The following is a 26,735-nucleotide window of genomic DNA, read 5'->3' on the forward strand; positions in this document are numbered from 1 at the left end:
TGGTGGTGGTGAAGGACGTTGAGAGAGTAAGGAAGTAAAAGAAAACGTAATTAAAGAAGGGCAATTTTGTCCTTTTCATGGGCGATAGTGAGTAATATTTACTACATGTATAGATGGCAAGTGGACAGTGGGACGGATATGTCGGGTCTAACCCAACCCAGCCTGACACAATTCATAATGGGTCGGGCCCATTTATGATCCATGATACTACTCACCCAATCCGATTATTTTTTGGGATGTGTCGTGGGTCGAGCTTTTTCAACACAACCTTTCAACCCACCCTATCGGACCCGACACAACTCACCATGGCACACCAGACCAACCCAACACACGAACCCATCCACCCAACACACGGATCTAACCCTGTGACCCACCTGACCCTCTCCATCCTAATTTAAACTAGTTGTAATTTTAAAATGCTAGATATTCTAATTTTATTGTTTAAATATAAAAGTTAATTAATTAATTTATGTTTCATATAAAATTTGTAAGTTTTTAAAGTTTAAGTAATCGTCAAAACCCACCTGACCCACATCAGCTCCCAAAACTCATCTAAACCCATGTAACCCACCTAACCTATAGGAGTCACACTAGACCCCAAAACCTGTCATAACCTACTCGACCCGCACAACCCAACACGACTCACGACCCATCATGTATTGTGTCCATTTTTTCGACACAACCCACGACTTGACCGACCATAAGTTTATTTGAGGCGGATCATGTGTCAATTATCCTCGATCAACGACCAGCCAAACCCATAGGGCGGTGTTTAGTAACACCCTACAACACTATCCAATTCTTTTCCTAATAAGAAAAAAAAGAAATAATTGGAGGTTTTAGGTTTATACAAGACGATGTGAAATATTTCATCCTTAAATACGATTTTGATTACAATAGTTTTTTGTAAAATACTCGAGTAACTCACTTGATTTCAATGACAAGATAGCATATTTTTCGACCCCAATGCTTAAACAAATGTAGCAAAAAACTTGTATATTAAATTATGTTTTAATTTGTGGAACAAAACACAATGGACTATCATATCATAAGTAAATTAACAAAATTAAGGAAAGCATACATGCATTATAATTTATAAAATACAATTAGACTACTAATATTTGGTGCAGTCTGTTGGAGCAAAAGATATTTGCTTAGCCTTCAAATCATAGCCAACCTCAAAATTGACTTGCGCAATATTCCCAAACGTGAAAGAATCATCTGAAGGTACAATTGCTAGACAACTCAGGTTCCCAATTGTCTTGAAAGTATTGACATCCTTTAACACAACATCAGCCCCTTTGAAATTAAACACCACATCAGGGACACCCGAGGGAAGCGTCTCGTAGCAAGGCTCGAAAGCTTTATTCGGGTCTGGCACGGGTGTATCCACGATAGCATCTTTCACCGCGGTCTTAACGCTGTCATAGATACTAGTTGGTAAGAAAGTCAGTGTGGTACCAGAGTCTATGATTATATCCCGGCCTACGGGTACGGAACTATTTCCAACGGTAATACCATCGAGAGTGAGGGAGTAGAATGTAGGAGGGTCTTGGGTTGTAAAAGGAGTTGAAACTGCGCCGGGGTTTACATCAGCCCCGAACTTGAGCTTACCGGCTACACTTGAAGTCAGGGGATTCAAGCAGTGGGAGAATTTATAGTTGATATTTGGGCCTAACTGTGAGGCTAGTGACAATTCCCCAAGCCCGAGACCAACGATACCATCCCCATGGATACCCAGATTACCTTGTTGATCATACCCACACCCGATTATTGAGGATGGAAATGTCGCTGAAGGGAAACTAATGGTGTCTGTACTTAGGATTCCAGTACTTATTGTTCCATCTGCATAAATGGATGTATAAACACAGGACTCATTATTACTACCCATACTATTTGGAATACAACCACTGTCAAAATCTGGATAGGTGCAAGATTGGGAGTTGCAAGGGATGGTACGATAGGTGGACGAATTGGTTGGGTTGAATAATGGAGAGTCGTGTTCGATACAACGCTGGCAAGGTGAGCACTGGAGCCAAATGAGGTCACTACCAGTGTCGATAACAGCTGTGAATTCCACCGGTGGAGTGCCAACCGCGATCTTCATGAGATAATCCCCTCCGTTTGGGGTTACATCTGTTTGAACATCTTTTTCATCGAAGTATGAAGAAGACAGTCGGATGTTATGGCCGAGAGAGACTGAGCCAAGGGCTGCTCTCAATTGGCGTTGTTGTAGTGTCATTGAAGAGTCGTAATCGGTAGAGAGTGGTGAACTACGACGAATGAGATCAGCCTCAAACGACACATGGGAAACTAAATTTCTAGCTTCGGTTTGGGTTGGATTCAATAGTTGTAAGAAAAACGGCGATGATACTAGCAAAAGTATCAGAAAATTCGCCCAAGCATGCATGTTGGTTAGTGAGGATGGTAAATGGTTTAATCTTTTATAACAAAGTGAAGCAAGTATGTGTGACAAAAGTTGACTCCTAAAGTCTTAGGTCTTTGTCTTTGTTCACTTCAATCACTTGGAACATTTTGCAAGAGTGACCTACAATTCAAAGTTATCTAGAGTTGAAGCAGTCTACCACACGGATCTACCGGAACATTCGTCGCGAAATTGGCGTTTTGTAATACAAATCAATTAGAGAGAAATTATGGAACTTCTCTTGTAGACCCACTTCTAGCCAAAAACATATATACTAAACTCCAAAATATGCACGTTCCAATCCCAGCTAAGCCTATAAGAAAATTATTTAGATCAATTTGATCGTTTGTCTTCTCTAATCTCTTCCGTTAATTACGTCCCTATGAAGATATTAACATCGTGCTTAATACATACACCCGTTGAACAAGCTTCGGACTATTTTCTATACACTACTTGTTGATGGGAAACCTCAGCAGAAAAGTTCTCAAGTACGCAATCGCGCACAAAATGGCAAAAACTCTAAAATCATGGAAGTAGAATGTTCAAAGACTTCATACAGCAGACCTGAATAATTAAAAAGTCATGGAGAAAATAATAATAATAATACTACAAAATAATATTACAAATCAAAGAATCGCATAAGCTATGCAAGTAGTATTGTGTATGGCAAATCTCTGCCCCGTACTCAACTCAACTATTCCCTGAGCTCTGAGGTTCACAAGACTCGACAAAAACAGCTGGAATAACTCCCAGTTCCTCAACACAACATAGAGATATCTCATCATCACCTTGACAACTTCCCAAAATTCATTTTTCGACATTCTTGATACATATATGAACCAAAATATACTCCGTAAATGTACATGGACCCAGAGGTAAAATGGAGAAAAGAAAAGGAAAAGAAAAGAGGAATTAACAAACCCGAAACTGATAACACTTGGAGAACCTAACATGTCCAGCGAATTCCAATTGCTACGAGCCACATACGTCTTCACTAGAAGAATTTGAAGAAAAGATTGCCCTAACAGGCAGAGACTAAGGACTTGAGGAGTCAATCTGCTTAAATCAGTAACTTTTGAGCCTTTGCACCTCACTAGAAGATCTCAGATGAACATTGAAACTCACAAATTACGTGGGAAGTTACTGATTTGCCCTTCCTCCAAAACATCTTTCCCATTTGCCTTGTATCCTATTCTTATGCGCATTGCCAGGGGTTTCTGATGAAAACAAATGTGTCACATTCCCCCCAGAAACAACTTCAGATTCAGATAAAGAACTCAAAAATTCTACCGAGCACATCATATTTTAAGAAATAAACTAATGAAGGCATCAACATTTCTAGAGCTTCAAAATTGCCAGCACAGTCTGAAGCAGACTAGCAACTAGAGTGATCAACCTTTATAAATCAAGTGCCCATATTGTTTGTTAGCTGCACATTATTATGTTGATAGGTCATATGATATTAGGCAAAAGTTTCACCTTGACCACAACATGTTTGTGGAGAAAATAGTTAAAGGTACTAGCCAACAGCCCAACATCCAAACGTCAAGTTGTCAACATAATGAACGATAAATGGGATTTAGAAATTCCATTTTCATCATCATTTGGGAAAGATGCTCACTTAATTCAATTTTAGAACTTAGAACTGACTCCCAATTTGCAAAAGCGAGCAGAATAATACCAAGTCCTAGCATGTAAAAACTACGGTAAAATTAACATCGTAAACTCTTTCTGTGAAGCTCATTTTGAAAATAAGCTTCATTAGTTTCCACTGGGTGTTTCTTTAAGATAAATAAACAGTTCTAACTAATTATGTACTATGTACAATTTACATAAGCAATTAAACCTAGCTTTGAGCTCGATGATATATGCAATAGTCCTGTACTGTGAGTCCATGAAATGCCTCGCCAAAATTTTCATCGAAACATTTGAGTCCGTTCACCTTATACGTTTCCGTGTATAATCATTTGTGTGTGTGTGTTGGAGGGGGGGGGGGGGGGGGATAGAAAAGTTTAAGGAATATTGTTGAGTAATATAGTGTTTTGATGATTATGAACAAATGATGATTATCTAACTAATGTGTGTATTGTTTAGATGTGCATGAACAAGTAATGACGGTTAATACAGATCATTTAATTGGAAGATTCTGAAGATATATACAAGAAGAAGTGAAGTTCCTGAAAGGAACTCTAGAAGTGAAAGGAACTTCAGAAGAGAAGTCTAATTATATAAGTGTGCCATTAGACTTAGAGTTTGTTTCCTTAACTACTGCATACTTGTTTATTAGTTTAGTTTTTTTCATCTTGCTTGTATTGGTTGTCATCACCGACTTTATGGTTTTGATGATAACTAGCAAACGACTAACCTATGTTTGAGTTCCAATATGTATGCTAAACAAATATAGGTTTGATGAAGAAACAAACATGAAAAGTTTAAGTCAATAAATCAAGTATCCAAGCAGCAACAGAGTTCTTCAAAGGAACACAAACAGATCAGTTCCTCAGCAGAACCTAAGAGGAACAACGAGTATAAAGTTCCTGAGTAGGAACAAGCATGGAGAAGTTCCAGAGGCGGAACTATCAACATGAGGCTCTTGAGTTGGAGCATCATGAAGCATGAAGAAGAAAATAAGAGTTTATTTTCTAGGATTCATGTAAGTATGTAGAAACTTGAATAATTAAGGAACACGGTGCCAAAAGGAACTTGTCGGAACTTATGAGAAATAACGTCAGTTTATTTTCCTATAATATTCCTAGTCTTAAGGTAATTTTAAGTGTCAATAACGTGGCTTTTAAAACTCCTAGTTGTTAGGGATTTACCTTTGACTTTGAGTATTTATCTCCTAGTAAAACTCTATTTATTTATGTTTTTAAAATAAAAGATAATTTTTGTAAAATCTTATCTAGGTTAGGATTCTGATTTTAATATCATATATTTATTTATTTATTATTTAAATTTCGTTTTTACTAAAGTCCTATTTAATCTAGGATTTGTTTTGAATATCTTTTGCGTTTTTATGTGTTTAAAATTTTATTTTTAATAAATAAAAAAAGAATTAATCTTTTTGTAAAATAAAATCTGATTGTTATTTATTTTATTTTAATAAAATTTATTTTTCTATTTTATTAAAATCAGATATAAAAGGTTTTGTTTTAGAAAATTAAAATCATTGTTTTACGTTGTTTTGGAAAAACTACATAAGTGGAGAAATAATAGGAGATCATGGAAAACCTGATTATGCTTGGCCCTAACTCCATGATTTTCTCTACTGACTAAAGTCATGGGATCATGCCTAAATTGAAGGGCTTAGTAGTTGTTAGTGGAGAAGATTATGGAGAAAGTGGTTGAGGTTTCTTCCTCTATAAAAAGGAGAGCTTTCTCATTCATTCAAGTGTGTCTGACTTGCGTTGTCATTCCAAAAAGGGTCTGGTTTATGTGGAATAATTTTACAGAAATTATATTTTGTTTTCCACGTTTTTAGAGTCAGTTCCTACAGTTCCTGACAGTTCCGAGTTCCTTTACAGTTATTCACTCTCTACATATTAGAGTTTAATCAATTATCAAATGTCTATATTTTAAGAGTTGTTCAAGGGTTGAGTGAGCTAGCTCTTGTAATGGGTAATTTGTCAAGGGTTTGAGTGAATTCTTGTATAAGTTTTAGGCAGGAACTTGAGTGAGTTCCTGATGTGTATGGGGTAGGAACTTGAGTGAGTTCCGGTTGTATTTGGGTAGGCTTTGAGTGAAGTCTATGAGAAAGAAGCAGAGAGGCTTTGAGTGAAGCAAAAGAGTCAAGAGAGACTTCTAGGGAAGTCAGTGAGAGCGTAGTTGTTTGAGGAACAACTATTGGGAACTTGAGTTCGTAGAGGAACTCAAGTAATGCCCGAGTTCCTTATAGGTTTGTAACTGAGTTGTTGCCCTATAGTGAAAAGAGTTTAAGTTGAAATCCCTAGTGGGTCGAGGTTTTCTTTCTAGTTGGGCCTAGAAAGTTTCCTCGTAAAATCTCTCTTGCATTGTTTCTCTACTTGCTTAAAGTTTCTTTATAATTCCGCAAAATTGGCTAGAAAGTTCCATACTACAATTCACCCCCCCTCTTGTAGTGTTCCATCCGAATAACAAATATGCATTCAACAGAAACAGCACAATAAATAGGGATAAAACAATACCTTCCCATGCTGGCTGTTTGTAATTCGCATTGTCTGAATGATGGAGCCATTACCACTGGCAGGAAGGGTAGTACTGCTAGCTGGATCAAGGTGCAGTTGAAGAAACTGAGAACAAAAACATCATTGTGGATCAGAAGACTGTACCCAGAAAGCCCTTGATGGTGTTTTCAGGCATGAGGCCTAAATTGGACAAATTACATGGACAGGCAAAAACAAAATTTCACCATCTATCCTAATTCACGGAGTCAAAAAGCATTAAACAGAAGTAAAATGACAAAGTAGCAAAACGATCTTCAAATCCAACAAGGACAATAAAGCACACTAGAAATTATGTAGAATTGCAAGCCTGATCGTATGTATAAGCAAAACTAGAGTTCACTGTCCATTTCATCTGTTACCTTGGGAACTGCAGCCTGGAATAAGAAATCAGTATAACTATTGGCTGACAAATTAGCAAAAGTAGCCGTGACTGTTGTCACTTGTGGGCTCCCAGCAGATTTTGAAAAGTCAAACGTCATTTTTAGGGAGCTGCTCTCAAATGCAACCATGGAAGGGAATTGCTGACCATTGGCCTCTGAGATTGGAAAGAACAATCAGCATAATGCAAAGAGGTGAGTGATGGTTGAAAACACATTTAACGTAGAGAATAACATACCTATTGTCGGCTGACTGGCAGACAAGCCATCCAATAAATCCACAATAGGAGAAGTTACACTGGGAGAAGACACTTGCGCAGGAATGGATGAAATCGATGACAGTCTATCCAGCGATCCTCCAGAACTTTTGCTTTCTAGGTTTAAGGACAAAATGTCTGGAGTTGATGAATTATTCATAGCAGTGGGACTCCCAATTGATAAAAGATCCAACAGGGCATCTGTTCCTGACTTTTGAGTACCTTTAAATGAAGAACAGGCTATAATTAAACATGCATGTGGAAATCATGATCCTCCATCAACAACATGCGAAGGAGTTGGTGCATTCTTAAAATTTCAACAGGAAATTCACTGTCGGATAAGTACTGAATGTAATCATGGAAGACTACCTCAATCACATTTTTCAGTTATAAAGGCATATCATCTTTCCAAGTCAAATGTCAGCCTATTGGAAAATCAAGTTCTTAACAGAGTTGGTAAAACTATTTAAGCATCTACTATTTCTTCATTGTAAAGAGAAAACTCAGAAAAGTAATGTTTTGGGAAAACAAACAATACTGACTATCACATATTACCAACCAAAAATATCTAAAGAGGCATAAGAGTCCACCAGAATACTAAGAGCTTGCACTTTGCAGACCAAAATATTCATATTACAGTTACTCGACTCTTCAACTGAAAACTTACCTGACTGTGATGGTGATGGTGCCAGATCAACACCAAGGAGGTCATGTAGAAAATCACCACCGCCGGAAGAGCTAGGTGCAGGAACATCATCCGAGCTTAGATCAAGTAAATCAACAAGGGGGGCAGCAGGTTTTGAAACTCCGTTTGGAAGATTAACAGAAGTCACATTGGAACTTGAAACTGCTGCTGGCAAAGAGCCAGCCCTCCTCCCGCTGTATGTTGCCTCATCCAAAACAGGCATCCTTTCCACCAATGCAGACCTGCATATTCATTTTAGCAGCTCTATGAGAATAACATTTTTCGATTTATTTAAACTATAGTCCCAAAAGAAAGCACGTCAAATAGAGGAAGAAGATCTTTTGGAAAATGAAAGCAAAACCAAGAGATACCTGATGTTTTGATGCTTTTCAATAATTGAATTAAATTCAAGAGCTCTCTGCTGCAATTCAAGGAGTAGGCTTCCTTTGTATTGCACAAGTATATCCTTAACCCTCCTGCATATGACATTAAGAAAATATGACTTGTTCATATTACTACCAGGCTACCAACCTTAAAGATGTTACAAAAATCCTCAGATACTGATAAGAGTATTGAAAAAATTATTTATGTCGCCTATAAATTGTCACAACATTTTCAGAAAGTAGAAACTGTGTATGCAACACAAGATCTTTTCATTAGTGAGCTTGCCCATGAAAAAACCCAAAAGAAAGCAGCACATTGCAACAAAACCATGCTCTGTAAGTACCATAAAGAATGCTAATCCATTTCTATCGAATGAATTACAGGAAATTGTTAACTTCTCAATACACCCTTTATCTCTTTATAACTTAAACATGAGTAGAGAACTAGAAACAGTTGTGTATGGGAAAAAGGTTGAAGTGTTGAATAAAGATAGTGTGGATGATTTCAGAAACCAACATTCTTTCTCAGGCATCTGAAATTTAATATTCTGATATCTTTTTGAAGCAACAGATGCTTCTGCATAACTCCTAAATGATCAAGGAAAAAAGTGTCATATGATTCACATAAGTCTCAATCAGTTGTTCTTTTTCAAAATCTAGTAATGAAAAGGTCACCCCAGACCAAGAACAAAAACCACCCTCATTCCCAAATCCCAACCCCACAACCATTACTGCCACCTGCCCACCTCTGCCCACATGATGGAGGACTACAGATTCAACTTATGACTCCTCTGCAGAAAGCACATATAACATGCCATGCAAGCTACACCTCAGTGGTCATGCTTCTCCCTCATCACCCATATAATTGAGATAATATGGGTGATGAGGGAGAAGCTATTGGCACTAATGGGAAGAATTCACTTAGATAGCACTAGGCCAATTGCAAACAGAATCCACTTACTGAGAACAACCAGGAAATCGAGAGGAAAGCTTCAATAGAGCAGCCAAAGACATAGCACGAGTGGTAACATCCGAGTTGTGACTTTTGATAGCAATCTCAATTACATCTGCCGCATCAGATTCTGTTACCTGTCAAGAAAACCTCAATATATTAAACCTGCTTTGAATACACAATCACATTCTCACAAACACATAGTAGATACTACAAGGATAAGTAATTAAGTATAAGTGATGGCTATCTAAATAGAAAGTAAATACACCCGGGTAAACTTGTGCAACCATAGCATATCACAGCGAGCAGAATGTCTGAAGTTCTACCATTTTAGGCAGTAAAACTGTAAATTGACCACCACTTTAGCCTGATCATGCTAGTTCGTACTATACCATTAAACCAGCTGTCATTACTCATTAGTAAGGCTTCTAACACAGGCAGGTTAGTAAGATATAAGATAAAGAGTACTGTACCCCTAGGATTGTCGGTAGGCTGGACAACTCATCTAAGGTAAATGACTGACATACACGCGCAAAATAGGCAAAGGAAATTAAGGCCGCTGCTGTATTGGATAAAATGATTATTTTCAGCAGGTTAAATTATGTACAGCTTTAAAATGCAAGCAGAGAATCCTAGGTTTCGCTGCTATGTGGGATCAATTGAAGGTAACAAAAGTAGATAGCTCAATCCCCATCCCAAAAAGTAAAGAGAGAGAATAAAGAGGAACCTGACAATGGAGAAAAACAATTATGCTTTCATTTGAAAAACTAAGAGGCCAGATTAGAGACTAGCAAGTATATACCTTTAACTCCTATTAGAGAAAAAAAACATGTTAATGAGCAAATACATGTGAAATAGTGAATTCTGAAATCATTTAAGAAGCTGCTGGGCAAGAAACAATCAGCAACAATGAACATTTCATTAAAACTTATAGTGCCCAGAAGTTCGTTGAGTGCCCAGAAGTTCGTTGAGCTAAGGTCAGTTCAGTGGTTACGGGGGGGCATAACCAGGATTACAGATTTGGACTTTGGGATACAAATAATGAATGAAGATGATTAAGTCTTCTGGTCTCTATCCTCATTCATGGTGACAAGTGCAATGCGATCAACTATATTATTCACTTGCAACTTCAGGAAAAATAAAATCAACCAGAAGCTTTTAAGCAATGGAGACTTTGTCTGATGGATTTGCATAAGATTGGGTAGCATGTAATACTGTGTTTGATCACCCTTATTAATCAATATATTTCCATCTTATAATTACCTAATTTGTCTGTAGGTGGAACTTTTTTTCCCGTGCCTATTCTTTCATTCAAATCAAATTATCAGATTGAACATGAGGCTACATTTGATGACCAAACATAGGCCTCGACCCCAAATAAATAAAAGAAATTAGTATATTATCAAGGATGCCGTTGAGTTTCAACCAATTGGACATGCTGAAACTTAATGCAACTATCTAGACGTCATAAGAAACGGCTACAACTGGGTTCAAACATAATATTAGAACACAAAACCACCTAAAAGAGTTGCAATGTGATCCCTGTGCAGGAAAATCATTCCTGCAACTGCAATACGAAAAAAGAAATATACCTAGAAAACAAACAAAAGTGGGCCATATTTCAAACTAAGAAAGCAAAGAGACTTTACAAGAGAATGAACTCACTGTTATAGGGTCTTCTATGTCTAGCATCCCAACATTGTTGACCAACATATCACCATATTCTCCAATGCACCAAACTGCCACTTTGACAAGTGTTTCCTGACAAATAAATCCATAACAAGCAATATTTGAATGTTAGGACTTGTAACAGAAAACAGGATGACAATATTACAATTATTTTAAAACAAAGATAATACCTGTTCAGTTGATGCTTGAAGAGCTCTGTACAGGAACCTGACTGTGTACCCATGGAGATTGGGAGCATTACTTATGACAACAATAAGGGCATGCCATACTTCATCCTTCACATAATTGCCAGCCTACTAAGCAAACCACAACGATCAGTACTTTGGAAAAAGGAAGAATACAGGAATTCATAATCCAACTCCAACGCACCCCCACAAAACAAATAACGAAAAGAAGAAAAAGAAGAAGGTTAGTATAAAGGAAAAGAAACTGGCTTCCTTTAAAATGTTTGTATTTTTTAGCTTTTCCGTACAGTACCACTCTATTTGAGAGTTGGGCTAGTAAACTTTTGAAGGGGTCTCATTCACAAAAGAGAGTGAAAAACCCATCATCAACAAGATCAAAGACATGAAGAAAAGGATTTCCAGCCTTGCTGAAACCCCATTACTGTAACCAAGCAAGTGCATACCTCACAAAGAACCTTCAGCATTTGATCAATGTACCAAATCTTCTCTGGTGAAAACCTAAAACAGCAAGATCATTAACCAAATAAAATAACATCATCCAAATTCCATAACATTCAACCAAGAGACAGCAAATAAACAAGAGAGTCAAGATACATGCATTGTACTAAATTTACTTTTCCATCATAACACTGCATAAATGAGCATAGCGAATCATCCTGCTATATTTACTTTTTTCCTTATTTTTTATTTTCCATTTCACGGTTACCAATAAATTACTGAACTGGTCCTTCCCAAATCCAATATAACAGACGACATTTGACCACTTTATCGTAGTCAAAGACTATAACAAGAGATTCTTACAGTACAAGATTCTTAAAATAATTTCACATTTATTTCATATTCCATAAATATTAATCAATTAACAAAAGGAAGGGGGAGAGGGGGGGGGGGGGGGGGGGGGGGAGCGGAACAAAGTTTAAAACTACTCCCTGCGGCCCGGAATACTCGAACCGGTTTGACCGGCACATAGTTTAATGCAATTGACTTATTATTTAATTACATGGTAGTTGATAGTGGGGTATTTTTTTAATATAGATAGTGGGAAATGTGTCAAATTTTTAAAAGGGTTAGTGGAAAATGACTCACTTTTTAATGTTTTTTTTAGGGAGTAGGGATATAGGTGGGTCCATGGGTAAGTATAATATCAACTAAAGTTTGCCATTTATAGAAACGGTGCAAGTAATCCGGGACGGCTTTATAAGGAAAGCGGTGCAAGTATTCCGGAACGGAGGGAATAATATTCAAGAAATATAAATTCTGATTTAGATAAACCTCTACTACATATTTCGTAGTAGGGTAAGAGAAGTTTGTCAACTTTAACATTTGACAATATGATAAGCAAAAGAAGACTACGAACGATATTTCAAATACTTCGTAACAAACAACAACAACAACAACAACAACAACAACAACAACAACAACAAAGCCTTAGTCCCAAAATGATTTGGGGTCGGCTAACATGAATCGTCGTAGGAGCTCGTCATTGTCACCAATCAAACCAGAAAGGAGCAGGAAGTAAAAAAGAAAAAACAAGGAAGAGAAAGTGGAATTAATGAAAGTAAGATAAGAGAAAAATGTATATAATATATTATAGAAGAAATATTGTAAGAGATAATAAAAAATAAGTAAAGTTTAAAATAAATGAATAAGTAAAATAAGTACATTTCAAAATAGCATGTAAAATTAAAAAATATTTAAAAGAATTTTAAATAAAAATAAAAAAATAAAAAAAAAATAGAAAGAAACAGAAACATGGAAGTTGTATAAAACAAATACTTCGTAACATAAAAACAAATTCAATCCTATTTCTCTTTTGATACGTTGAATTCAACTTTTGAAAAATCCCAGCTGAAGACATTCTAGCCTGGCAAGGTGAAACAGTAGACCCTAGCCTTTCAAGGTCTGGCAACATTCAACCTAAACTTTTGATAAATTCAGTCTGGCAAGGTGAACAGTAGACCCTAGCCTTTCTAGGTCATACAATATTCAACTTCAACTAGCAGGCAAAGCTATAATGCTCTTTGTTAAACTTATTTTGACTTATTTAAGACAAATAAGTTCAGATAATATAAATTCAGAAAAAATAAGTTTTTTTTTTCAGACATTTTCACACGCAAATAAGTTTTTTCGGACAAGCTAAGTTGTTAAGTTCAGATAAGTTAAGATAAGTTATGTTAAGTTAAGATAAGTTATGTTAATTTCAGATAATATAAGTTTTTCACAAAATAAGACGAATAAAACGGAGCCTAAAGTATAAACCAGGATAGCTAAGCTGATTAAGTTCACTTCAACCTGAAATCCACAGAAACAGGGACCAAAAACTTCAACTAATTTATCTATAATAAGTAACTAGTAACGGTTAAGGCTACGTGCATCTTGTTATCCCCAGGTCCTACTAGTAGAGGAATTTTGCAAGGGGGGTTTCAGTAGGGGTGTTCATAAAAAACCGTAACCGTGTACGGTACCGAAAACCGAAAAAACCGACCTATATGGGCGGTAAACCGAACCGAAAAATAATATAAACGGTTATGATAACCGAACCGGCAAAACTAACGGTTAAACGGGTCGGTTACGGTTACAATTTTTGACAATTTAACCGAATAAACCGAAATTCATTTTTTCAAAAAAATTATTCAATTTAATTTAGTTGGAGGTGACAAAATCACAAAATTATAGGTAAAGTATTTAAGTAAAAAATGTTTGTTTGTGCACAACTAGCCCAATTAGTGTACTTACTTCTTAGGCTCTTAGCCCATTAGTCCTTTCTTGAAACAACAAGTACGTTACTTTGTAATTTTGTTTGAAGTTGATGAACTTGTGTAATTTAAGATGTTGTTTAGACTTATTTTTGTTTGACTTGATCTTCTATTTCAAATTGCTTTGTAAAAAAATAATCCGATAAATGCGATCCAAAATAAAAATAAATAATTTAATAGCGGTTTATGGTTAACCGGGTAAACGTACCGAAACCGCGGTTAACCGTTTAAACGGTAACCGGTTTAAGGTACGGTTACGGTTCATGAAAATGCCGAACCGGAATTTTCGGTTACCGAACCGAATCAAGTTTCGGGATGTTTAACCACCCATGAACACCCCTAGGTTTCAGGGGTGTCTTTCCTTTTACTCCCTTGCAAATACCAATAACGTTATCAACATGGGCTTTGAAATAAAAGAAAGTCCATAAGTCAAAAACTCAATTAAGGTCTTTGGGGACTTAAATTAAAAGAAACATATTAATGCTAGGTGCCCTAAGTAAGTAACACCCTCTTGATCTCTGTCATTCTCTATTTTCTGCCAATAATAGATTTCTTTGCTGCCACTGCCTCTGAAAGTCTATCTTACAACAGTTCAACCCTCTTCGCTACCTCCAGCCACCAGCACACTGTCCAACCAACCTCAAAGAGAATTTATGCTCATTTCTATTTTGCTGGTTTTAACAACTAAATAAACTATAATGCAAAACCAAGAATCACGGTAAGGGCTTTCCTTCGCGGAAAAAAGGTAGGGAAGGGTTAATCTGTAAGAATAAATGGAGGTTCCAGAGCATTTGGAGGTTTAAATAATTAACCAGAAAGCAGGGTTCCCTGAATCACCCCAGGACAAGTATTTTAAAATCATAATCTTGAGAGTGCTAAGATGTCAAATATTGTCTTTGGCTTTTGTCCCCCTTTGGATCATTATATCTGTTTTATTAAACTAAGAGCCTTTAGACGATATATAGTTATATATACCTTGTCAGCAGACTCAGCACTTTAATCTTTTAGAAAGACACAAACAAGGACACGTATATTACAAAAAGTAAATAAAATTATGCAGGAATGACAACAGTTTTGGGAATTGTACAACAAATTTAACTTCATTACTCATTATGGAGGCACAAGCGCCCAAACTACAGTCCAAATTAGTATACTTACTTGTCAACAATGGAGCAAATTTTGGCTGTAAGATCCTCCTTAAAGTCAAGGTCACTAATTTCCAAATAATCAATTAACTCTTTTGTCAAAGGCTTTACATTACTCTCATTCACTAGAAGATACACAAGTTCAAGAGCCCTTTTCCTGATTGAAGCATCTGAATCCTGGAAAGGAATGGTGGTTAGAACTCAGTATTCAAATTTTAAAAAAGAAAACTGTATATATTTCACGCCATAATCTAATTGCAAAAATATATGGCAGTTAGCAACTTAATTAGAAATTAGAAATCCAGGAAATAGCAGAATCTCCTCTGTGCACTTATCCGACAACATAGAACAATTGTGATGCATCCACAATATAACATCCCTCCGTATAAAAACTAATAAATGACATACGGACTCTGAGATTAGGATCATAACTCTTAGACATCCGCCAAACATTTGGCTGGCCACTAGGAAATATGCCCATTTATTACGTTAGTAGCAAAAGAATTGTAGATAGATTCACAATCGTTGCTTTAACTTTTCCCACTTTCCTTATGTCTTTTACTCTTTTAGTATCTGTTAAAAATTTCTGTCCTCTAGACCGCTACTAATCAGTCAAACTTTCACCAGTGCTCTATTAGTTCTCAATTTTTCCTTCTCTAGATGTCTTAAATAACTTGTTGAGTATCTACTTATAGTTAAAGAGCACTTAAAATGCCTCAAAATCTTTTAAATGGTGAACGGGAAAGAAGTATAAATTTAGTTGATAAAAGATATTTCTCAATTCTCTCTTTCGCATGAAAAATAACAGAGGTTAGAAGGAGTATCAATATAACCAAATAGTTGTTCCAGACCGACTGATTTTGAAAAAATTGAGAAGTCCGGATTCGTTCAGCACGGTAAACACGATAAACCTCACCAACTCAAGAAAAACAAGTTGCAGAACATTACAAAGTACCTTCACACACTCCAAGATCGTCGCTCGATGCCTCTGTACTGCTTGAGCATCAAAATTTATCGCCCTCGTCAACATATTTAAGGCAACATATCTGGTGAGAAATAAAAACCAACCTCTTAGACGGCCTTACAACCAGCAAGACAAACCAAACAAGTAAAAGAGCATAATTCTTTTTTTCATTTTTGACTCAAATCATTTTCATCCCCTTGGAAAGTAAAAAAAACGCCATAGTGAAAGCATAATGGACCAATGAACGACATACAGAGGGGAGAACTGCATAATTGCACAACTTACGCAACGGAATAAAAAAGAAAATTTAAAAGGAAAAAAAGGTCAATAGCACAAGCTCGATAGATCAAATAAAGATTTTCAAATGTGTTTTCTCTTCTGCTAGGATTTTCCAGACAATGTTCCTAAGATGAATACAGCCTTGCATTAGAACTTAGAATAGAGAGCCTCTGTATGATCCATAAACCACTATAGTAATTACTATGCATGTTGCTAAAGTGACAGGAAGAAATCCCAACAATATAGAAGGCAATATCTTCGGAACAAACTAAGAAGAAATTAACTCTTCAACTCATTGATATTTCTTACAGACAGCAAAAGCTAGCTAGAACAAGCTTTTGGAACAAACAAAGTAGAAATTGACCATATAAAAAAACAAGTAAAGCTTATTACACAATCAAGAACTGACTAGACATTCAGGTAGAGAAAGAGTGAGCAGAACAGAACAAAGAAAGAAAATTAAAAGATAAATACCTAATATTATTGTCCCTGTTAGATAAAAATCTTCCAAGAATGTTAATGGCTAATACACGCAAACCACTGTTATCTTCAATGTTCATGATAGTTTCAACACACTCATAAAGAATAGCATTCCCCGCATTCTTGTTGGACTCGGTTTTTGTTGCCACCTAAAAAAAATGATGTACGTAAATGAGAAAGGAGTTTAACAACATACTGCATACAGTTTGATAAAGCACACAGCAGCATATTGACAAGCTTAAGCCAAAATAAATGAGGATAAACAGAGAGTATATAGCTAAACGAAGAAAAAATAACAATTCAATCCACCTTTATGTGGACCAGAATTCAATCATGTGATCAAAACCAAAAATAAACTATGTCTAATAATAACATATGGGATCATATTCACAAATATTTCACCACCAAGAGAATCCAGGGAAGCCCTGTTAAGTTTGTCAATAGGTCCTTGCCAAATGTCAACTAAAAGCACACATCCAACTTCTCAAATTATTTTCCTTTTGAATTCTGTTTTTATTTCCTGTTCAACCCATTGTTATTTCTTAATAGTGCAATCCCTGGCTTTGTTATTTACGGAGTATATTCTTTATACCCCTTCCAATGAGAAAATACGACATGGTCCAAAACCACTATCCCAAACAAGTTTACTGTAAATTTTCTCAATTATACACATACACCATTTGTTTGGGATAATGGTCTGGGACAATGAATTATAGTTCTCTGCCTTTAACTCATTTATAATTAGCTTACTGAGGTGAACATTATATATTTTTTCGACCCTGCCACGGAGGATTCAACTAAGTGAACTAGAGAGGATACAAGGAAGAATAAGAAAAATCAGAGGATAGAAAGAATATAAAGGTTCAACCAAGTCCCAAACCATTATCATAATTTGCCTGTTTTGGGCTGTCTCCGTCACTTTTTTGGGTGAAATACAAACTTTGAGTACCTTGTATATTTACTAGGTGTCCTTTTTCTTTAAGTTGATTAAGAGAAATACTAGGTATTTAACCATTAGTTTGAAACTTCAGGTACTTGACAAAATAAAATACCAAACTACAGGTGCGAAACTTGTGCAATTGTGAAAAGTCTTCATATGAAAGTATATGGCTGGAATGGAAAGAGAAAATATAGCCATAGAGCTCTTTGAATCAGCTTGTGAGTAAAATGATTCCCTAACTTCGTCCAACTTGTTCTTGTGCAGCATTTCCGGGGATAATTTGACATGACTCATGAGAGCACTTCTGGATTATTTTTCAATTTCCTGTTTTCCTTTCTCTGCCTCTTTAGACAGAAGTTACACTGCATGTAATCCAGAAAATACTCATTGCAAATTCAGAGCATTTAAGAAGTAGCACTGCATACATCAGAATACGACTTCCTCGGACAGCTAGGTCCAGAAAGATCCACACAGAGCTGTTGTTCTTGGTCTGATTTTAAGCTTTCCACTTTCTTCTTAACAGTACAGTCTCTTCTAATGTTTAATACGATTCTTTTTAGTCCAAAAAAAATTAAAAATGGAAAACGACCCACGCCAAAATGATTGCTTAAGGTAGGACAAATAGAGAGAGCTGCAGTAATTCCCTTTTTATGAGAAGGATGAGGGAAATTCATAATAACCAAGAAGACATGAAGATGATGACGTTGAAGAATAGGACTTCTTCCTTGGGTGACAAATTTTCTTCAATAAGAGCAAAAAAAAAATACAGCATTGTAGTATGGTACTAAAGTAGCACCGAATGTGGAGTTGGAGCAGAAGCGGACAAAACAGGGAAAAGGCAAAAAGAAGTTGACACAAAATTCTGCTATCATGAGAATCAGGAAAGCTCTGCTCATATTCCATAAAATAAAGGTGACCACCCTTAGATAAAAGCTTTGTCAGACATACTTTAACCAATATCCAAAACAACACAATTATTTGCAAAAACAAAGAAAGAGAGGTAATAAACCAACCTGTGCAAGCAAGTCATTCATGCTGTCACTGGCATCAGCATCACCATGTCCCAAAACACGCAAAAATCTCAGTAATCTGATATGGAGGAAAGGATCTGTAATTCCAGCAACATCATATTCTGGAGCATATGGACTGTTCACGAGATCTTTTAGAACTTTCACCACAGCATCAGTACATTTCTAGAAGGTGAGGAAAACCAAATTGATTAAGAGTACAATAAACAAATGAATTTCTCAGCATGTGAAACAACAATTTGGACTATTTTGACTCAGTTGCAGACTAGTGAATGTTGCACAAAGAGACAAAATCACAAAACACAAAAACCACCTTTGTTGAGAAGTTTCAATAAGTTGGTCATACCAATGTTCATAACTTATCCAAATGCTTATTGTAGGATAAAATGATACAAGCAGAAGAAATATGTTGTATTAAACAGCAATTGGATTACAAAGAGTTACTATCCTATCAAATTCAGAATAGTAAAAAGCTCGTAATGATGTTATTTTCAATCAGAACAGAACAGGAAGCGCACTTTAGTCAGGCAAAACTAACAGTTACAAAGACACATTTGTCTAGCATTCGGTATTCAAGTGCATCTTTTCTGATTTTTCATAAATAAAACAAATACCCCATGAATCCCAAGGAGGACAGAATGAAGACCAAAATAATACCTTTCTGAAGTACTCGAGTGCATCTTCGCTGATTCTACATAAATCCGTACAAAGTTGCACTCCGGTTATCAGGACTCCATGATGCTTTTCTTTCAGCAAAGAAGCAGCAGGATTTATGAAATTCTCCGCCAGGTCAGGGACTTTCTTTATAATCCGGATTGAACAGAGTGCTGCCTATTTCACATTAAAGTTGGTATTCAGCTCGTAATGGTATAAAATTCAATTGCAAATTTCGGAAAAATCATTCAAAGCAACTTAAAGGGAGAGATATTGCAGCAGCAAACACCACGACCTCATCTTTAATCACTAGATCTAAACGCACAAGATGCGAGCTTCATATATCAAAAAACATGTACGACAACGGTATATAAGCATTGAAAATATCAAATTTTAAAAGAGTACACAAAAAAGTAAAGGCGTCTAGATATTTTAGGTGGACACCGAACTCCTCAAGAGTTGGCTAATATAATAGATATGTAGCTCATGAATATAACTTCAAACTTTATGTCTCAATGGAGTTGAGTGTACCGTTAGCACCCATTCAAGCCACACCAACAGATGCTGCCACATGAACTTCTGTCAAAGCTAAAACTAAAGTACAGAAGACAGATGGTAATTTTCCGATGTTGTACCCAAAAGGGTCTACAACATGAAGTTGTCGGTGACTAGACCATGAAAAAAATTGTTGATATTAATCCTAAGCAACAATAACCTAAACATAAACTGAAGCATTACTGGCTGAGTAGAAGCCTCATTTACTCCTTTCTACGCTTCCCATAATAGAATAATAAGGACAACATTACGTTGGTCTATATCCACTATTAATAATTACCCTGAGGATATTCTTCTTGGGAACTGAAGGCACGAGTTCAGATTGATAAATATCTACATGCAATGACATGCAAATAAGTTGGCCACCATATAGACAGCTAAATATAGACATGTATCTGTTTTCAGATGACCAAGATCTTACTTTCTTGCGAACATTTGGATCCCGAAATTGAAGCAATCTCTCTACTTCTGGTGCAAGGTCACGCGCCATTTCAGCAGAACATATGTTCCCAAGAGCACAAAGAGCAAGTCCCACAATGTACTGGTTTGTGTGGTTCAGATCTCTATAAAATGTTAAGGATGGTGCACATGGAAGCAACTAGTTACAGATATAATGATAATTATAGGCACACATCTTATTATAGTCTATTAATTCAAGAACCAAAGCCAAATGAAACCATCATGGTATAAGGATACTGTTTTAAGGAATTTGTGACCAGCATAAGTACTTCTTGTCTTTCATCAAGAAGTAACATAAGTCCCAGGTAGCCTATTCTTTTCTCTGGAAATCCGGGAGAGGCAATTAACTTCAGGCATTCCATTTGCCCGAAATGTGTAGGGTAACCGAGCATGTGAATAAACATGAGCTTGGCCATGTTCCGATGACGATAGTCCGCATCGTTTTCGCTAATGGCAGAGCGGATAGCTGCACATTCTTTTCTAACAACTCCACGTTCTTCTGCTGCCGTTTTACAAGCACGTATAGCACGAATCATGTCCCTGCATTAAGATAGCGTGTTTAAAGATAAAATACAATCAAGAAAACTCCCAAAACACCCAAGAGTCAAGATAACAGTGAACTGACAATAACCTACTAGGCATGAAGAATTATTGCACAACCAACATGGTCATCAATTAATAAAGGAGAGGGAGCGAGAGACAATGCATGTAATCATTCATAATTCATTACCCGTTAGAAGAGTCTCCTCATTATTTTATTTTATTTTATTTTTTCACAATGCATCTGAATGTACCTTCAACTGCTTTCTCATAAGTACTTTTCCTGACTAAATTACAGGCTGCTCCTTAAACAACAAGACATGTGTGGGTATAACTCGAATTACATCAACCTGCTGGTATAGAGAAGCCTCTGGAAAACTCCTGCTATTTAAGTGGATAAACATAAAGATGAAAGGCGCTGAACATTTCATTAACGGAAATTTCAAATTCCAACTACTTACAAGAGATGAAGAGAGCCATGTAGCATACTTTTGCAACAGAAACAACTTCTTTCAGTCTAAAATTATATCTGTGTGGTCAAAATTAGATTCCCGACAGCATATAAAGAAAGACATAATTTCCTCAAGGCTCACCCCTAAGCTAACTCATCAAACACAATAAAAGGTGATACTGGCACACAATGATACAATGCTAGTGTTTGCCTAGGGCGATGCCCCTATAATTATTTCTAAGACCATATTGTAATGTTTACACGTGATAGACGGGTTCATCACTTTTTATTTTGTTCTTTACAAAATAATTGTGAAAACCTTTTTTATCCCTTTTTCTCCTTTTATCATAACATTAATGTATATGTTTATGTTTATGTGGAGAAAGTAACAGATGTCTTAGTTGGGAAGACCTCTAAAGGCTCTAACTATTATCTGATTGGTCCGTAGTTTGAAGTTTATTATGACTTTATGAGCATTTTTTATACTACACTATGCAGTACTTATAGAAGGCTTAATGGGTGACGTGGCAAATTTCTAGTGCATGATGGGGTTCCATGTGGCAGGTAGACTTGTTCAGGAACGCTTTTTAATATATTACAACCAACAAGCCAAATATCGGGGGTGTTTGGTTACACAACTTTGGAGTCATTGGATCAAACAAATCCACACTTGATACTTGGTTCAAATTGTTTATATAAGCCAGATGGAGGGGGCACCCTTCAAACCCTAAGGTATAAGATTCTCAAAGGCTTAAACCACTGGCATCACAGCCACTGCAAACACAAGACTGGCTGCTCATTCCAGGCCTCCCCATCCCCGTTTATGTCCCTTCTGCCACAATAGCCGCCCTTTCTCTCACAACCACTTAAGGTTAACATATGCCTTATGTGCCAGAACTGGGTGGCAATGGCAGCATTTCAACAGTCAGCCAGCCCCTCCGTAAAAAGGAACAACGTAACTTCAGAAAATTTGTGTCCTGAAAAAGTCTCCTACGGGCCCTACCCCCATAACATTTCATGACCGCCCCCCTCACACCGACCCACCAATGGGGGAGAGGGTATTAAAAGTACTCCTTATCATAACTTTGAACAATCCAAGCTTTGTACACAGAATATTCATTTAAAAAAAAATACAGAAATTGGAACATGAGTAATTGAGGCCACAATAATCTAACAGAACCTAAATAAAGAGGATACTGCAATTCACTACAAGTCGTGAACAATCCTAATCTTGTGATCAAGGGTAATGAAAACTTAAGACTGGCATAAATTAAGAAGGTTTGCTATGACATCCTTTCAACCTGAATTGCTACCCGTTTAGTCACTAGATACATTCCTCGAACAAGAATTAAAAGCCACAATCAACTTGTTTAATTCTATCTTTCATTTCAAGACCACGAAGTCATTTTAGAAAAGAAAAAAAACACAAGGAGAAGGGTTGGGCTTGGATTTCAATCTATCTAGGACTTTGGAGAGAATTGCAAGGGGGAAAGGCCCAACAAAGACGAGGAATTTTCACTCCAAGCTTTAAACATTGTTGGCTGAATATTGTTAGACTTCTTTCGTTGAAAATTTACCAAACTAGATTGAGAAGTATTTATGATATTTTACGTTTTTCAATATCACCACATACCACGCCTCAAAAAATGCCTTGTGGTTGAACACTTATCATCACTATAGGATAGCCATATCACCAAATTTGCAGCCTTTAGGTTAAAGAATGTCGTAGGCCTTCATGTATGCTTAAAATTTGACCTTATGAATCAAGCCAATATGTTAGTTCTCATCGTCTTATTTCCGAAGGAGTGATGGAAAAACTCACTTTGTTTGCTACAGCCCTGTTTCATCTAGACACATGAAACACTCACTTTACTTTGCTAAAGTCCTATTCAATCTAAATTCTAATACTCTGCAAACGTGAACTCTACGGGTTATCTCCAAATTTTTATCATAGCCCCGTGAACACCGCAGATCCAAACTTACAAATGATTTCAGAGAGTAGTTACTAGTACAAAAATGCATAATCTGCTAATAATAAGTTCATCCTCTAGACCACCTGTCCTAACTTTGTAGCAGCTACATTGTCCACAACTGTGAAGCTGAAAAAAGTTGATCTGACCCTTGTTACCCAATTTTATCAGCTTAAGTTACAAAATAATCACATAAACTGTAATAAGGCAGCATAAAATCGATAAACTCACTGTAACTCCGGTCCCCACTATAACAGAATCATCCTAAAATGGGTTGCCCTTTTCGCATTGGTCGAGTGCCTAGCAGTTTGCAATTACATCACTCTAGTGTCAGACTTATTGGGAAAATCCGACCAGCATGTACTCGAGATCAATATTTCAAGAATTCCCATAAAAGCAGAAGGATCATACTCATATCTGATATCTCCATGTCCACTATTAAAATATTGCATGACACAGGAGCAGCTGAGCGAACGGAAGCAAAAGTTAAGACCACATTTTTTTTGTTTTCTCCATCCAACAGCAAAACATCATCCCCTCATGGACATTATTACATGATTTTATCACATTCATGGAAGTCAATTTGTCAGATATTGCTCCCCCTAAGTTAGCCAATATCAAAAACCCTTCAGTCCTCCAAGATTGACCACATCTTTCACATGACATGACACTATATATCCCTCTAAATCCAATCAACTCCAAAACCATCAACTCGTCATATGGAGTATAAAATATAGAGTTAAAAAACTCCAAAAAAAAAGTTGCAAATTCAACTGCATTGAACCATCAAAATCACATTTCGTTCCTCAAATTACACATTCAACTAATAAGCCTCAAATTATGAATTCCACAAACCCATGAAATCATACAAACCACAACCAATAATGTTGCAAAAATAAAAAAAACATAACAATCCATGAAATAAAACGGTCTACAAACTTGATCTACGCTAAAAATTGAAACAAGGGTATTTGATTACTCACCTCAAACGGGTTCCTGATGAAAAGGGATTCATGATTGGGTCCAGTGTTGAAAAACTCCAAGAACCCTCGATTTGATTGCTGAAAAAACACAAACCCAACAAATTTCAAAGAGCTTAATCGAATCTGGTGAGCAGAAAACCAGCGATCAGAGTTGAATTTTGAGAGATCAGAGAGAAATCAGTGAGATCTAAGGATGAGGAGAGAGAAAAAAGTAACAATTTAGGGGATGAATTTCTGATGGGGTTGTGCTGCTTGTGCAGATGCAGTGATTAATTTTAGTTGGGTTTGAATGTCATTTTGATGTATACAAGAATTTGTGAAGAAGAGTTTGAAGCTCTCTCTGTGTAAATTGGCGAAGGCAAAAGAATTCACAAAATGCAAGAAAGAAGAAGAGCACGAAAATGTGTGTGTCTCAAGAACACGAGGGTTATTAAAATTTTATGTTTTATTCAAGCAAAATAGCGTCATACTGTATTACCATTATTATTTTCTTTTTAAAAAATATATATTACTATATACCATTCTTGAGAAGAGATGTAAAAACTAAAAACTGATCCAACTCGAAGAAACAAAAAAATTAAGCCGCTCAGTTGAAACTCATAGATAGGTATTAGGTGAAAGCTACGAAAGATCTCCCTCCAAATCGTACATACGAGTAAGCCTCTCCCAATTGCTATGACTTTTTCTAAAGTATGTTAGAAGCAGCATCAGTTGCATCTATGGAGCATACACCATTACCCTTGAATTTCAATCTTCAAAATCCCCGAAACGCTCACTTTTTGAATTTGAACCAACTTAGATCAAACTGGTGTCGATAATCTGACAACCAAAAACTTCGCTTTAGCGAGTCAACTTCCAAAAGAAATGGAGAATCTGATCCATTTGATACGCATTGTAGGTTGGTTTGTCTCTTTGTTATGATTCAACAAGCAAGGGCAAAGCGAAAACATTTTCGCGTTAGTCACTAAAGCAAATCCAAAGAATTATCTACCAATTATCCCGGGTAAAGTAGTTGTAGATTAAGATTTTAAGGTTATATTACGCAAAACTTGATTAGGGTATAACTCAAAACACTATTTTGTATAAATATGTGGGGTCATATCTAATTTAATTTAGGTCAAGTGATTAGTGGTTTTGGGAAATTATTGAGCAATTGTGAAATGAATTTAGTCGAGTCTTAGGAATGGGTCCAAAGCCATGGATCTCCCATCAAATTACGTCAAATTTGGATTTAACTATGGCACCAAAGTTTTTCTGGATGTTTGAAAATGGTTAGTGAGTCGAAAGTTTAATGTTGTAGAAAATTAGGATTTCCTCAAATTTTCCAATGCAACTAGTGTGTGGCTTGGGCGATACCCCGATTGCTACATTGAATAGTTAAAATTTTAGATTTTTGTTGAGCAAAGTATTTGATAAGATACATGTATACCATTAAGTGAAAGCATTCATCAAGTTCGTCAACTACACAAACACGTACACTAAGTCATTTATCATGAGAAATAATTTTTCAATTGTATCATCTTACAATTTGTATAATTTATTTTCTAGTGGAAATAAGTGATTCAAAATTAACAAACACGAAATTAGATATATGCAGCCATGCAATAGTTGATACTTATGAGACTTATGACATCATGTTTATTCATAATTGTCCTAATTATTTAATTATTATTTTTTCCCAAAATAGTCAATAGAAAATAAAAAGTCACGTAAATATTTAGTTGTTGTAAACTTCATGTTAACATTCATTTATAAATTAATGTGAAAAGATTAACCACAAATGGTTGTTGGTTAAGATGGTAATGAGAGTTATCATCCACACTTGAGGTCTAGAGTTTGAACCTCATTGTATGTATTGATTTTTGGTTGTCCATGATATAACATATCATTTGGTGAGTGGATGATGTGGCGCAAAGGGAAGAGTACTACGTGCCACATAGACATTTTTCTCAACGCCTTTTAGTATAGATTAGTATAGATTAGCCCATTGAATCGCATCTTGAGTCAATGAAAGTTGAATTGTTGATTAGATTCTTACTCCTTACTTCACCCCTCTACTTTTAACTTTATTGTGGGTATATAAGTGCAGACATTTTAAAAACTTGAGTTGTGTTTTAAAAGTTGAATTATAATATATAAAGTAAGATTTAAATTGTCTAAATTTTGTAACCTGGTCAATTGGTCATGCTATAAGTTCCAATTACTCTCTCTCTCTCTCACACACACACACACACACAAATAACAACACGTTTAAGGCGTACCCAAGTGCACCAATATGCATCTCATATTTTCCCCTTACATGTGCATAACTACATATCATATGAAAAGAAAATGTGACAACAATCCTAGAAGAAGGCTCTGCTCATCCGGCTTTTA

At 36.2% G+C, this 26,735-nt stretch overlaps 2 protein-coding genes across 2 annotated transcripts; both read right to left on the reverse strand.

Annotated features, from left to right (window-relative positions):
* Window positions 1–981: 981 nt before the first annotated feature.
* On the reverse strand, window positions 982–2,427 carry LOC110782814 (aspartic proteinase CDR1). Its single transcript, XM_021987061.2, has one exon. The coding sequence runs from the start codon at window positions 2,408–2,410 to the stop codon at window positions 1,115–1,117; it is 1,296 nt and encodes a 431-aa protein (XP_021842753.1). The 5' UTR covers window positions 2,411–2,427; the 3' UTR covers window positions 982–1,114.
* Window positions 2,428–3,010: 583 nt separating this feature from the next.
* LOC110782916 (AP-1 complex subunit gamma-2) lies at window positions 3,011–24,786 on the reverse strand. The gene is made up of 18 exons (XM_021987177.2): window positions 24,360–24,786; window positions 20,653–20,955; window positions 20,378–20,519; window positions 19,405–19,578; window positions 18,733–18,912; window positions 16,774–16,928; window positions 16,012–16,102; window positions 15,070–15,233; window positions 11,599–11,653; window positions 11,141–11,263; window positions 10,947–11,042; window positions 9,291–9,418; window positions 8,318–8,422; window positions 7,929–8,188; window positions 7,244–7,483; window positions 6,987–7,162; window positions 6,589–6,693; window positions 3,011–3,642 (listed from the first exon to the last, which is right to left on the reverse strand). Exons 1-18 carry the CDS (start codon window positions 24,389–24,391, stop codon window positions 3,547–3,549), a joined length of 2,625 nt encoding a protein of 874 aa, XP_021842869.2. The 5' UTR covers window positions 24,392–24,786; the 3' UTR covers window positions 3,011–3,546.
* Window positions 24,787–26,735: the final 1,949 nt, after the last annotated feature.

The sequence above is a fragment of the Spinacia oleracea genome, chromosome 1, assembly GCF_020520425.1.
Source record: "Spinacia oleracea cultivar Varoflay chromosome 1, BTI_SOV_V1, whole genome shotgun sequence".
Classification (NCBI taxonomy): Eukaryota; Viridiplantae; Streptophyta; class Magnoliopsida; order Caryophyllales; family Amaranthaceae; genus Spinacia; species Spinacia oleracea.